At 38.7% G+C, this 14287-nt stretch overlaps 1 protein-coding gene across 10 annotated transcripts in view; it reads right to left on the minus strand.

The window, feature by feature from the left end:
• Window positions 1-14287, minus strand: part of ATP13A4 (ATPase 13A4) — a 139034-nt gene that overhangs the window by 8847 nt on the left and 115900 nt on the right. For 3 of the 10 annotated variants that reach the window (XM_082461432.1, XM_082461430.1, XM_082461433.1), the window contains exons 21-27: window positions 14163-14242; window positions 12686-12728; window positions 12189-12298; window positions 10207-10303; window positions 8399-8471; window positions 1077-1248; window positions 164-357 (exon numbers count right to left, since the gene is read on the minus strand). In XM_082461432.1, coding sequence (XP_082317558.1) covers window positions 164-357; window positions 1077-1248; window positions 8399-8471; window positions 10207-10303; window positions 12189-12298; window positions 12686-12728; window positions 14163-14242 — 769 coding nt within the window. Of the gene's footprint in view, window positions 1-163; window positions 358-1076; window positions 1249-8398; window positions 8472-10181; window positions 10304-12188; window positions 12299-12685; window positions 12729-14162; window positions 14243-14287 lie in introns of those variants that run through there. The other 7 variants (XM_082461435.1, XM_082461437.1, XM_082461436.1 and 4 more) reach the window with 7 other exon arrangements.

Raw genomic sequence — 14287 nt, forward strand, 5'->3', positions numbered from 1 at the left:
CAAAGGACCAGGAAATAAGGCTGCATGTGTTTACAGAGACCTGGAGTGGAAGTCAGAAGACCCTAGATGAGTGCCAACTCTGCAATTGCTCCTTGAGTGACCCGGAGTATCTATTCTCCTCTCTGATGACCTCTCACCTCTGATATGGTACAGTTCTACTCACAGTTTGTGTAGGTGGGCTGCCTAAATGGCTTCCCTTTAGAGAAGACAAGAGCCACAATGATACAGTTGATTGTTCCCAAGAACCATATAGTAGTGTTCTCAAAACTTGTGAAGACACCATTACTTCCGATCTTATCTGGAGCAGTTGGAGAAATGGTTAACTTTGAGGTGGTTTCATTTTGCACTGTGCAGGTACTAAAAAGGAAACCAAAGAAGCTAATGAAGTGAGATGACAATCCCTTACGAAGCATATGTATCTACACAACTACATGTCCCCAATGCTTCTATAATTGCCTACACTTTGAGAAAGAATATACTGAAAAGTAAGGAAAAAGAAACCAGCATGTATAGATCTATATTTTGGGTAGATGGATAGATGATTGATAGATAGATGATAGATAGATATCAATAGATAGATAGATAGATACCAGATCCAACAAGTTATTTATTCAATAAGTTGGGCACCAATAATGTATTAAGACTATGTGAGAGAAAAAAGATATGAGTAAGTCATGACACTTCCCTCTATTTGCTTCAGATTTCTGAACATTTACAAGTAGTGTGACTGTACAATTTATCATCCAACAGGCACAGATTTGAATGTAAAAGGAAAAAATATAATCATTTCTTTGGGATATCAGGCTTAAAATAGGGCTGCCTAGCCAAACTATAATGCATGGTTACCCTAGATAAAAAAGATGGTCAGAGTTTACTATCATTCAAGATGAGCAAAGATAAGTGCTAATGAATGATGCCACCAAGCTGTGCTACAAAGAAGAGATCACTGGAAAACTGCCAAGGGCCTTAAGGAAGCCAAAGCTTTAGTAGAATGAAGACCCATTTGCCTCCCAACATATGGGCCAGATGATGTTTGACAGAAATTAGAATGTGACAATCTAAGGCTGTGATCGTACCTGTGCATCCCCATGGAATACCAAGGCTGCCTCTGAACCAGAATGAAGCCCACAATGTGCATGGCCAGGCTGAGAAGAATGTTGAGAATCACAGAAAGCAGCAGAGGCGGGGAGATCAGCCGTCCTGCAGGTCTGAAAGGCACCAGCTTGGGATAGGCACCATTCAAATTCACTACAAAATAAATTCAAGTTTTATATGTATATGAGAGCAGGAAAATTTTGTATTCTTCATCAGAAGAATGGTGTAACTTCTTGGGCCCATATAGCTGAGGAAATTGACAAATTGAAATATTGATACATCACAAAGTAAGGGAATAAAACAATGAATGAATTCAAACTCAAGTCATATGAGGAATTCTTGAAAGAGCAGACATAGAACAACAACAAGATGCCCTTTTCCCCCCTATTAAATAAGCAAAGACTATTAAATTATAGATGAGGAAGTGAGCACTCTCATACACTCCTTGTGGAAATGTATATTGACACAAAAATACCTTCTGCAGGGCAATTTGGCAATAAATATGAAGAGACTGAAAAATGTTCATAACCTTTGACATAGCTATTCCATTTCTGGAAATTTATCCTAAGCTAAAAAATCAGAGATGTAGGAAGATGTTCATCACAGCATCATTTACAATAAATTATGGTACATCTCTATAATGAAACAACATACAGTCACTAAGAAGTAACGTTTTCAAATATTTAATAACAAAATGAGGAGTGACATCAACCAAATGGCAGATTAGCAACTCCAACATCCCATCCCTCCGCAGAAACATTGAAAAACAAAAGGAAACTGTCAGAAGCAACTTTGTCAGAACTCTGAAAAACAGACAAAAGTTTATAGCAACCAAGCAAATGCTGAATTAAGAAAAAGACAACTTAAAAATGGGAAGAAAGCTTTGTGGCATTTTTACTTGCCCTTGCCCCCCTCCCTCCTTAGCTCAATGGCAATCTTGAACATGGTTGTCTGCATTCCCAGCGGGGGATCCTGGTCCCTGGTTACAAAAGGGGAAAAGCAGACTTTATCCACAAATTATTGTGTATGTCTGTTCTAACCTGTCTGGGAGCTACCTGGAGAACTGATGCAAGGTGATCATCTCTGTTTTGCCTAATACAAAACTTAGTCAGGGCGGAAAAGCAGCATGCACTCCTTAAAAACACTGTTAAGGCTAACAAGCTACCCATAGTCATGGGGAGCAAAAGATTACAGTTGAGACATAAAATAACAACCTGAAGCCTAGAAAGAAAAGTTAAGGAGCTTTTATTTGGAAAATTATGGTATTCAAAAGTACCTGTGCATGTTGGGGAATATAGAAAGCCATATGCCTGCCAAAGATGTATGCTCAGAAAAGACCAGAAAAGACCCTAAGCTTTCAGCCCTGGATAATTGCTAGACTCAGCACAAGCTTAGTTAAGTGTTGAAGTGCCCCAGCACAGAACTAGTCTGCAAAGACTGGGAGAGGTATTTCTTTGTTCATGTTTTTAAACTCGTGGAATTCAACACATGGATATCTCTGTCAAAACACTAGCTGAACAAAAGCTAAAGCAATAGAGATTTTAGTGACCACACATGACAACTGATCTAATCTTTGCAAAAATAGTTTAGAAAAGTCACTAAATAAATGGACTACTACAGTCTTCAAAAAGCAGCAAAACAAAAAACATCAAGCCCTGGGGAAGGGAAAGAATCTGATTTCCAGAGTTACAACATTATAATATTTAATGGAATAAAATAAATTGACAGAAATTATTTCTGAGGAAGCCCAGACGTTGGACTTACTGGGCAAAGACTTAATACAACTGTTTTTAACATGCTCAAAGAACTGAAGGAAATCAGAGAAATAATGTGAACAAAAGGAGAGTATTAAAGAGAAGGAAATTTTAAAATGAAGCCCAAAGACATTCTTTTTAAAGAATCCTCTTTTATAATTTCTATCTCTTTATTGACATACTCATTTTGCCCAGTAAAGGTAATTATTTGGGCAAATATAAAATCCTATATTATTGTATTTGTGTTTTTTAACTCAGCTTTTTATTCCTACATGATTTAAAAGACAAATGCATAAAAAAACAATTATATACATATGTTATTGGGCGCACAATGGATAAAGATGTAATTTGACTACAACAGAATAAAAGGAGGAGACAGACCTGTAAAGTAGCAGAGTTTTTATATGCTACTAAAGTTAAGGTACCTATTCAAACTAGATTGTTACACATTTAGCATATTACATGTAATCCTCATAATTATATATTATGTAATAAAAAACCTACAGTTAACATCACACTCAAGGGTGAAAGATTGAAAGCTTTCCCCCCTAAAATCAGGAACAAAACAAGGATGCCTACTTTCACCACTGTTATTCAGCATTGCATTAGAAGTTCTATCTAGAGCAATTAGAGAAAAAAAAGAAATAAAAGTCATTCAAGTTGGAGGAAAGAAGTAAAACTATCTCTATTCACAAGTGACATGATACCGAATGTTGGAAATCCCAAAGAATCCTCAAGAAAACTGCTAGAGTTGATAAATGAATTCAGCTATGTTGCAGGATACAAGATCAACACATAAAAATCAGTTGAGTTTCAACACATCAACATTAAAATGTGGTATATATATAATGGAATATTATTCAGCCATAAAAACGAATGAAGTTCTGAAACATGCTACAACACAGATGAATCATGAAAGAATTATGCGAATAAGATATGCCAGAAACAAAGGGACAAACATTGTATGGTTCAACTTATTTGAAACATCTTGAACTGGCAAATTCATAGAGACAAAAAATAGTTTAGCAGTTATCAGAGGCTAGGTGGAGGGGCAATGGGAGTTATTGCTTAATGGGTAAAGAGTTTCTGTTTGGGGTGATGAAAAAAATTAGAAATAGATAGTGGTGATGGTTGCACAATGTTGTGAATGTAATTAATGCTCCTGAATTGTACACTTAAAAATGGTGAAAATGGCAAATATTATGTTATGTATAATTTACGACAATAAAAAAGAATGAAAATATTTACACATAAAAAAGTGGTCATGGGCTTCCCTGGTGGCGCAGTGGTTGAGAGTCTGCCTGCCAGTGTGGGGGACGTGGGTTCGAGCCCTGGTCTGGGAGGATCCCACATGCCGCGGAGCGACTAAGCCCGTGGGCCGCAATTGCTGAGCCTGCGCGTCTGGAGCCCGTGCTCCGCAACGGGAGAGGCCGCGATAATGAGAGGCCCGCACACCGCGATGAGGAGTGGCCCCCGCTTGCCACCACTAGAGAAAGCCATCGCACAGAAATGAAGACCCAACACAGCCATAAATAAATAAATAATTTTTAAAAAAAGTGATCATAAAGTTAAACTAAGAAAACCAGGATACACAACTATTATATAGAAAACATAATTCAAATTTCTTTATCTATACGTGTGTGTGTGCGTGTGTGTGTGTATATATATATAATTGGAAGGGAATACATCAAAATGCTTTAATTGGTTAGCTCTGGATAGCAGGATATAGGAGGATATAGGTGGTTTTTTTCTTAGTTATCTCTTGCAATGTTTTCCATCTTCTTTTCACAATGAATTATATCAAAAAATAGAGAAAAATCTGGAGATGCTTGTTATGGGAAACAGAATAATCACAGAAGGAATGAGAGCTGTTTTCAAATATCTGAAGGACTATTCTGGAGAGAAAAATCAGACTATTCTCTGCCACCCCAAATGGCAGAACTGAAGACTGAGATGGGTGAAAAGTTACACAGAGGTAGATCTGGCTTGATGTAAAGGATTACTCTGTTAACAGTAAGGACTGTCCAAGGATGTTCTTACAGTAGATTTAACAAATATTTAATGAGCTCCTTTGATATGTCTGACACTGTTAGAAGTATTGGGAATACAGCAGTGAACAGGATAGACAAGGTGCTGTTCTCACGATGTGCACACGCTGAGTGAGGGAAGGCAGGCAAAAACGAATAAAAACATAGGTAAATATCATAATTTCGGATTGTGAAAAGTAGTGTGAAAAAAATTAAGCAGAACGTGTGGTGATAGAGAATAACTGGCTTGGTCACTATTTAAAGTGACCTTCCTGAAGTGGTGACATTTTTCTGACTAATAAGAAAAAGCCAAAACGATAGGAAGATCTACAGGGAGAGTATTTTAGGCAAAGAAAATAGCAAAAACAAAGGTGCTGACATGCCCACAAGCTTGGCAATGCTCACAAGACAGAAAGACCAGGGTGTCTGGAACAAGTAAGTGGGTAGCAGTATGGTTAGAGGTGAAGCTGGAGAAGTAGGCCGGAGCTGGATCATGTAAGACTTTGGATTTAGTGGAAATGGGAAGGATGACAATAAAATTTACATTTAAAAAACAACACTCTTACTACCGTGTGAAAGGTAAATTGGGGTGAGAAGTCAGCAAGAGCAGAGGCAAGATCAGTTGTGAAGGTACCGCAGTAATCCACAGGGGAGGTGACATGGCTTTGTGACAGTGGCTACAATAGGGATGGAGAGAAGCTACGTAGGATGTGTTTTGGAGGTAGAGCCAATAAGAATTGTATATATGTAGATATTATATGTAAAGGTGAAGAAAAGAGGGAAATTAAGGATGACTCCGGGTCTTCGATGTGAACAACTTGGTAGATTGTGGTACTATTTCAATAGAATACAAGCTCCATGAGGAAAGGAATTTCTATGGTTTTTTCCACTGATGTATATCAAGTGCCTATTACAGTAAGTAGTACAAACCAGACACTCAGTAAATATTTAATAATTTTGTTGAATATCAGATCTGATAGAATAAAGCATTCTGTTTGGGCACACTAAGTCTCCGTCCTGTTAAATATCCAAGATTAGATGCTTAGCAGTTGCATTTCCAGAATTCAGGATAGACATCAAGCCTAGAGACATAAATTTGGGATTCATCAGCATACGGATGACATTAAAGCCATAGAATTGGTTGAAATCACTTAGGGAGATTGTGTAGATTGAAAAGACAAGAGAACCTAAGAACAAGCAAGCCTTGGAACATTCTAAAAGTTAGAGCACAGGTAAAGGAGCAGAGACCAGCAAAAGACATGAGGAAGCTGTATTCATTAAGGCAATAGATAATTCAGGAGTGTGTAGCATCACAAAAGCCAAGAGAAGAAACCTTTTGAAGGATAAGAGTGCTGTTGAGAGATCCAAGTACAATGAGGAAAGAGAAGTGATCAGTACTGTTGACTGCAAGGAAGTCATTGGTGGACTTGACAAGAGCAGTGTTGGGGAAGAGACAGCCGAAGTGTGGATAGTACTTACTCTCCTTGAGTATGTTCTCTGAAAGCAAAGCTTTTGAGCAAGTTTTTTAAACGATAAGTTGGCGTGATAGCTGTTAAGATTATGATGACGAGGTATAAGATGATGTAGTGGAAACAGTGTGAAAGCAAGACCAGGAGGCATGTGGAAGAGGCAGTCTAAGATTGGTACTTTTTTTTTGTATTGAAGTATAGTTAATTTACAATGTTGTGTTAGTACAACAAAGTGATTCAGTTATATATATATATATATATATATATATATATATGTATATATATATTCTTTTTCAGATTCTTTTCCGTTACAGATTATTACAAGATATTGAGTATAGTTCCCTGTTTTATGCAGTAGGTCCTTGTTGTTTTCCTACTTTATATACAGTAGAGTGTATACGCTGGTATTTTTGAATGTATCAGTAATGTGGACCCTCCCAGCCAGTGGTGTCTGGAGCTGGCTCATACGAGCTCACAAGAGCCAACTGCCACTAAGTTTGTAAGCCAATTATTAAATATGGCCATTATTAGAAGAATACTATATAAAGTTGCAATTAATAAATATTATCTTAAAAACAAAGATAATGAATACTCAGAACTGATAACGTCCTAATGATTTTACTACAGTTTAGCATTATCTCTGTTCTTAAAGTTAATAATGGAGATTGAACTTAAACGTGTGTCACGTCTGTAGCCATTACATCATGAACAATTGTTTTTTAACTGAGGAAATATTCTTCCAGATTTCAAGAACTATTATCCAAATAAGTTGCTCACATGACTGATGAATGATTAAAGTTTCAACATAAGCCTGTGTTGTTTTGCTCACTCAGGTAAAGAAAAACGTCAATGAACATTCATTCACATCAGAACTATTTCAGTCATCAATCACAACAATATATTGACTATGGATACAAGACTTTGATGAAATTCAGTTAAAGCATTCTGTGAGAATCCATTGGCTAAATGGAATTTGCAAGAAAGAGTAATGTATACTTTATTGTTATTTGATAATTTCTCCCTACACATTTTTCTTTTTAGTAAAGCTTATAATAAGCTTCTATGCATATGCATATACATGCATATCTACAATTGTTTGGAGAGCTGGCTGTTACATATGTGCCAGGAAACCACTGCCTTCCACCAAACAACTGCACAGGCCCAGAATCCAAATTCATGCCCATGAACATTAGAATCTGGCTGATTGAAACGAAATGACAATAGAATTAGAGATGGCAAGTGGACAAAGTGGGTCTACTCAACTGTTTGGGAAGTTTGAGAATAAAGGGCACAGCAGCTAATGGTAGATTTGGGGTCATGGAAGAGGTTTTAAAGAAAGAAGATACAAAAATATATTTATCTGCTGATTGGAATGATCCAGTGGACCAGAGAAAAGTTGGTGATACAGAAAAAGATCATTCCAGGAACAAAATCCTTGAGGAGGTAGGAGCAAGTAGGATTTAAAGTACAAGTGGAGCTGGTGGCATTCATATATAAGAGAGAGAGAAAAGCAGAGAATATGGTAAAGATGATGGATAGAATATGGAAAAATCCCATAGCAGGGAAACTGGGGAGACAATTCATATATTAGTTAGGAGGTGGTGGGTGAGAGTGGCATAACGGCAAGATTACATTTAATCTCTGTTCTAAATCCTGACAGGATTGGAAATGGGAAACATAAAAGCCATTTAGCTTCTATAAATTGGGCACATTTGGACCATAACTATACCTAAAAGCACACTGAAGTCAGTGTTCCTGATTTTCAAGGTGCTTTTTTTCATTTTAAAGGTTTAGTGACCATTTATAGAAGCTCTATATTTTGTGGAAAACAGCAAAACAACGAGCCAGCTTTTCCTTTGCTAACACTTTCAACACTTAAAAATGAAGATTCTATTTCCTCTTTCTCTCTCTGCATACCATACCCCTTTGGGAATAAGTCACTCATCACTGCGGCTATAGCTGCTACCCCTCAATGGTGGACTAACCCTGCAGGGGCAGAGGGAAGCAAGTGGAGGGGAGTATCTCTGAGAAGAAAATTTAAAAGACGTCTTACTTGTTACACCAATAAGAGTTGTAATGGCCAGGTCCTGGAACAGAAACTGGTAATTTGAAAGGCTGTTTGTCTCCTGAAAATAAAAAGGAAAGTGGCTCAAAAAAGTTATAACCTTCTGGATGAAATGTGACATCAATTGCACTCATTTTCTCACTGCAACATAGGATTTTCAAGTAAATTACCAAGGAGATGGTATGGTCAGGGGCCTGGTCATATCAGCAAGGGTACCAAAGACAAGCCTGCAAACTCCTTTCTAGCCAGGAGGGCCACTGCAGTGTGTTTTCTGGGCTGCTCCTTTGAGCATCAGTGTCACCCCTGTTGAGGGGAACATCTCACTCTGATTCATCTCTGCTCTCTTTTCTAGTTGTTAGCAGAAAGGGTGGGGTTTGGTCTGGCACAACAAAATGATACATTCCCAATGGTCAGTGACAAATGTGTGGTGATCTTACCTAAATTTCACCAATGGAAAATGAGAATAACTAAACCCACTATTTGCATTCTTGGGTGTTGTTCGAAAGTCCTGATAAAGCATCTTGATATTCTTGAAACAAAAAATGTTCATGTCTTACTGATTTCAAGAAACTTGCTTCCTTCCCCCCTCCACCCCCTTCGTGGAAAGGAGATAATGATGACCCTGTTTAACTCTACTTTTGAGCATAATGAGTTATTGGGATTCCAAAATAGGGCCAAGTTTCTATAAACAGCCTCTCCTTTTCCAGCCCATTCATCAGTCAGAGGAAAAGGACTTACATAATCTGAAAATAATGGAAGTAAAAACCTTCATACCAGGAGCAAGGGGGCAAGACATAGAGATGAATCTAGATAACTTCAGCACAAGTGGAATTCACTTTCTCAGTGTTACTTAACAGAATAAGCCCACGTGTTGAGCTCACAAATACTAGATATGTCTTTTCTCCTTTTATATTTTGTTAAATAGTAAAAACCATCACAAGACCTATGTGCTATGGGGGCCATGATATGTCAGTTTTCAAGTCCCTGTATTCAGGGAATCAGTGATATGCTGCTTTGTACTAGCTCATGAAAGTCAACTGTCAAATTTTCAGGAATTCCGTGAGCTGGTTTTTAAACACAGTCAATATAAAAACTTAAATTATATAAATTTACCATTAAATAAATTATACTAAAAACACAGGTAATAAATAGCCAAAACTCAGCACTCTCTAATCATTTTCCTACATTAAAATATTATCAATGGTCTTAAGGTTATTTACATCTCTTGTATCTATATGGTGCAAGTACTATAGAATGGTATGTTACTGTATAATACATCTCTTCCCAACTCCATGTTCAGTGACGTCAGGTAGATAGCTTGAAATCAGCCATGGTGGGAGTAGTTATGCCATTGAAATTGGTAAACATTAATGATTGGGGTTTGTGTTTCCAGGGAGAGCCAGTTATGAAACATTTACCAGAACCCCAATTAGACAAGCATCTCTTTAACCAATGTTATGCTAGGGTGGAACCACACTGGAACTGGGAAGATAGAGACCTGGTCCAGGCAAGCCAAAACAACAGTGAGAGAGAAAGTTTACCTTCAGTTCTGAACCTCAGCTACAATGAGATAAGAAACTTCTGTCAGAGAGTCAGAGAACTGACACCAACGACTTTTCCTTTGTATCCTTGTCTATTTCTGATTTACTTTCAAAAACGTTAAAGATAGTTTTAGAGAGGCTGTCGGTACTCGAAATATCCCATGTGCACTCTTTCTTTAAGAGGCATTGCAAATTGCCAGTGACCGCTACTTGTTTTAGCTCTCACTAACCAAGAGGCTAGGTCTCAAGTCATACCCAGTAGAGCAGCAGAACACCAACATACTGAATCATGCTGTACAGAGCCATGTACTTAAACATGCAAAATGAGGTAACGAGAGCCGCACGTCCTTCCCTGTGTGAGAAAAGAAATGAAAGAGTAATGAAATGAAAGTCACAAAAAGAAATGAGGTCAGTTATTCTGTGCTGTTCAGCTGAGCTCAGAAGAAAAAACCAAAGCCTGATAATTCGATTGTTTGTCTGACAGACTCGACAGTCTTGAGCCAGTGGGAGCCGGCAGTCAGTGTGCTAGATTTTCAAGGAAGACTAATTCCAGGCCAAGGTCCACAGGCCTTTGATTGAGCTTTGGAGCCCGAATGTAGAGTTACTCTTGTCCTGTCTGCAGGCATTATTTCAGCTCTGAGTCAGGAGACCTGGGAACTGGTCCCAGATCTCATATCTACTCACTAATGTGATTTGAAAGGTCATTTTCCCCCTCTTGGTCACAGTTTCTTCATCTGTGAACTGAGGAATTTAAATAAGATTGCAGGTTTGGGGGCTATTTTCATGCTCCAGGTGCTTCAGGAGTTTGCAAACATCTCATTAAAATTTCGTTTGGCAGTCCCAACTTTTTCTAAAACTGAACTAAGACAATAGGTACACTCAAATTAGGCATACATCAAATTTAAAGAGACTGGAATCAATGAGCATGTTCATTTGTATTACTGTTGATTGACTTTGAGTGAATAGTATATATTTAGAGTGTAAAATAGAGTACTTATGAAATGCCGCTTTTATCTCATTGATTTGGGAAAAAATAGAGTTTAAATTTACTTCTGGTCAGAATGGTTTCCTGGGATTCCAAAACCTGACCCTCAAACCAGGCTTTCTCCTGTATCAGGGCTTTGCTGCTGCTGTTTATTCCGCCTAGAAGGTGGTTTCTCCTCCTCCCTCACCTCCTTAGAAAGGCTTCCCCACACCGCCACATCTGAAGCAGCCGATTCCGCTGCCCAAGCCATCGTCCAACTTTTCACACTACCCCTGATTTTTCTGTGTGTGTGTTTATTGCCCAACTTCTTCACGGGAAGAAAGCTTCGTGAGATCAAGGGACGTTCAATTTATTTGCTTCTGGGTCCCCAGTGCCTCCAACTGTTCCTGGCACTAAGTCCCTACTTTATAAATATTTGTCAAATGCATGAATACATTTTTTAAATGGGGAGAAGCTAGTCAAATCATTATTTTAATGTGGTGGAAAGAGTATGATATTTGTAGATAAAACACATTGAAACAAAATTAATTCTAATACAATCTTCAATCCTATATGGCTGTGAGCTTCGACACATCAAGTTCTCTGAGCCTCAATTTCTTTGTTTGTAAAAGAAATAGTGACCATCCCTACAATTCCAGGCTGTTTTGATGTATAAGATACTAGGCATTAAAGCACTTTATAAACTGTAAACACATACTAGTTATAATAACCAAAAGCAACCACAAAGCTAACCATCTCCATCATTCAAACAAAATGCAGCAGAAGTACATATTCTGGGGTTGGGGGAGGGGAACAAAGCACCAAGGGAAATTGTAGTAGAAGCAGCAAAGATGAATAAATATTCTGAAAACTGGGGATAGGAAGGATATTCCAAGGAAGCATAAAGAGGCAAGAGGAAAAGAAAGCGAGTAGGGAAGAGAAAGTTTCTGTCAATTCTCCATTAAGAAAGTATCTAAGGAGATACATTTAAAATAATAAGAAGAAGAGTATGATTGACATTTTCAAAGCAGCAACAAGTTCCAGATTCTAATCTTCTAAAAATAATCTATTCAGTGATTTTCATTAGAAATGCCACTGTTTTCCCAGGAGGTAAGTCCACTCTGGAGTAGAATGTTTGACTACTTTCTCCCACAAAGCACCCTCCCCGCCCAGGGACACACATTTCCACTGGTCTTTGCGTGGCAAAACAAAGGGGTCTGCACCTAAAAGTCAAGAGACATTAAAACAATGCTGGGGAAAAGTACCTACTTACTTGATAAGGTGAGGTACACATTCAATGTTTGGAGTTTTGGAAGTGAAAGGTGAGGCCACAGATGCTTCCTGCTCTGATAAAGAGACGCCCACGTGAGCCATTTTCAAAGCCTGAAAGCAAAGAGTCAGCTTACTGTATAGATGCACACTCACACACGTCTCTCCTCAGGCCACACAAGAAAGGCTAGTTAAGCTGCCCACGAAGTGGCTTGTGGGCCCAAGCACTGGCCGGGAGATGATCAAATTTTGCTCTGCCTGCCACATAAGAAAGAGATGGCCCTGGGACACCTAGCCAAAGAAGTGGGGAATCCAGAACCAAATTCCACTCCATTTAGTCTGTACTGACCACTGAGTCATTGTGTGGCTTTGGTTAAAACCTTTCTAAACCGTCCACATCAGTTTCTCCTGCAAGAGGAATGGAGGTGGTATATATCCCAGGGGATACTATCTCTTACAGGGCTTGAAGCAAGTACAATTGACACACTGACAGCTACTTACCCCACAGTCATTGGCTCCATCACCACACATACCTACAAAGTAACTAAAAGGGAACCATGTCAATTGTAGAGGAGATCAAAGCAATCTTACCTGCTAATTGCTCTAATGAAAAAGATAAAATGAGCTTCATTACTTAAGGCTCAAACTTATTATTTACATTAAGGGAGTTTCCCTAACAGTCTGGTTTGACTAAAATAAAGTATGACTCAGCAGTTCCTACAATGGATTAAGAAATCCCATACAGCCTTCCTGACTCCAAGCGATTCAAGGAGACCCTGCACTTCTCTGTCACTTCTTCTCTAGGAGGCAGCTCTGTCAGCTGTAAAACAGGATGTTCACGATTATATGACAGCATGGCATGGTGGGGAGGGCACAGGATTTGAAGCCAGAAGATCTGGATCTCTGACCTGATCCCTTTCCCATTTTGACTATCATTTTTCTCCCCTACGAGCATTATGAGTATTCAGTGAGGTGATGTATTCTAAAATGATAAATAAGAGTTTGTTGTTGATGACATTAATAGTAACTGGAGAGGAAATCCACCGTGTCAGCTGTCACTCAACTCAAAACTGTGGTGCCAGGACCAGAAGTTGAAGAAAGAAAATATATCCCCATTTCAGGATTGCTTTTTGAGGCCGGATGAATACTGCTCTCTTGAATTGTTGACGAAGACAGACTGCTTTTTAAGGTAGAAGCACGCTGACAGTGTTTGCAGAATTTGCTGTGCTTCTCTTCCACACTGCTACCTAGGCAACGAGTTTACTGTGGAGGTGTTTAGCCATATTGAGAAGATAGGGCTTTTTGCATATAGAACTTTTGCCTAATGACTGCATCAAGTGAGTAGGAGGGTGGACCAGGGGCGAGTAGGAGTTGGAGTTGTGCGCGTGTGGTCCAGCACCAGAGGTAGAGAAAGCCTCCGAGACTCCATGGGGTTCCATTAACAGGAAATAAAGGATCCCAAATGATGGGATTCTGACAATGCAGACCCTTTGTGTTAAGAATATTTTTCTGATTTAGGATGGAGAGGATGCTTTGGCATAAGAATGTTTTAATATTTTTAGGGTTATGTGAATCTCTTGTCATAGGGACCTCCCTATATCATAACTGTGAAAATAACTTGTAAAAATGAAGTCTAAATTTTCATTGTACCTTTAGGAGCCAAGTTCAGATGAACTTTCCAGAGTTATTTCTTGTGTCCCTTATGTTCTAGTTCAGTGGGGTTCTCAATTCTGGATGCAAAATTGACTTATGAAAGGAACTTTTAAAAAATACTAATGTCCAAGTGCCCACATGAGCAATTGAATCAGAATCTCTGAATGGTGGTGTCCTGGCATTGCTAATTTTTCAAAGCTCCCAAGGTGACTGTCATGTGTAGCCACGTTAAGAACCACTGCCCTAACCAAACTGAGTGACTTCCTTACTCTCCCCCTGCCATGCCTCCATGCACTTCACACCATCTGAATTGGTAAAGACCTACTCTAGTTTCTGAAATTCTTCCACCAGACTGGATTTCTGCCCTGGAGACATTCTTGCAAAGATGGTCCCATTGATCAATATCTGTAAAGAATGCAAAAGGGAAAAATTTTTTTATTATGTCAGCTG

This window comes from Balaenoptera physalus (genome assembly GCF_965194825.1).
Source record: "Balaenoptera physalus genome assembly, chromosome: 4".
Lineage (NCBI taxonomy): Eukaryota > Metazoa > Chordata > Mammalia > Artiodactyla > Balaenopteridae > Balaenoptera > Balaenoptera physalus.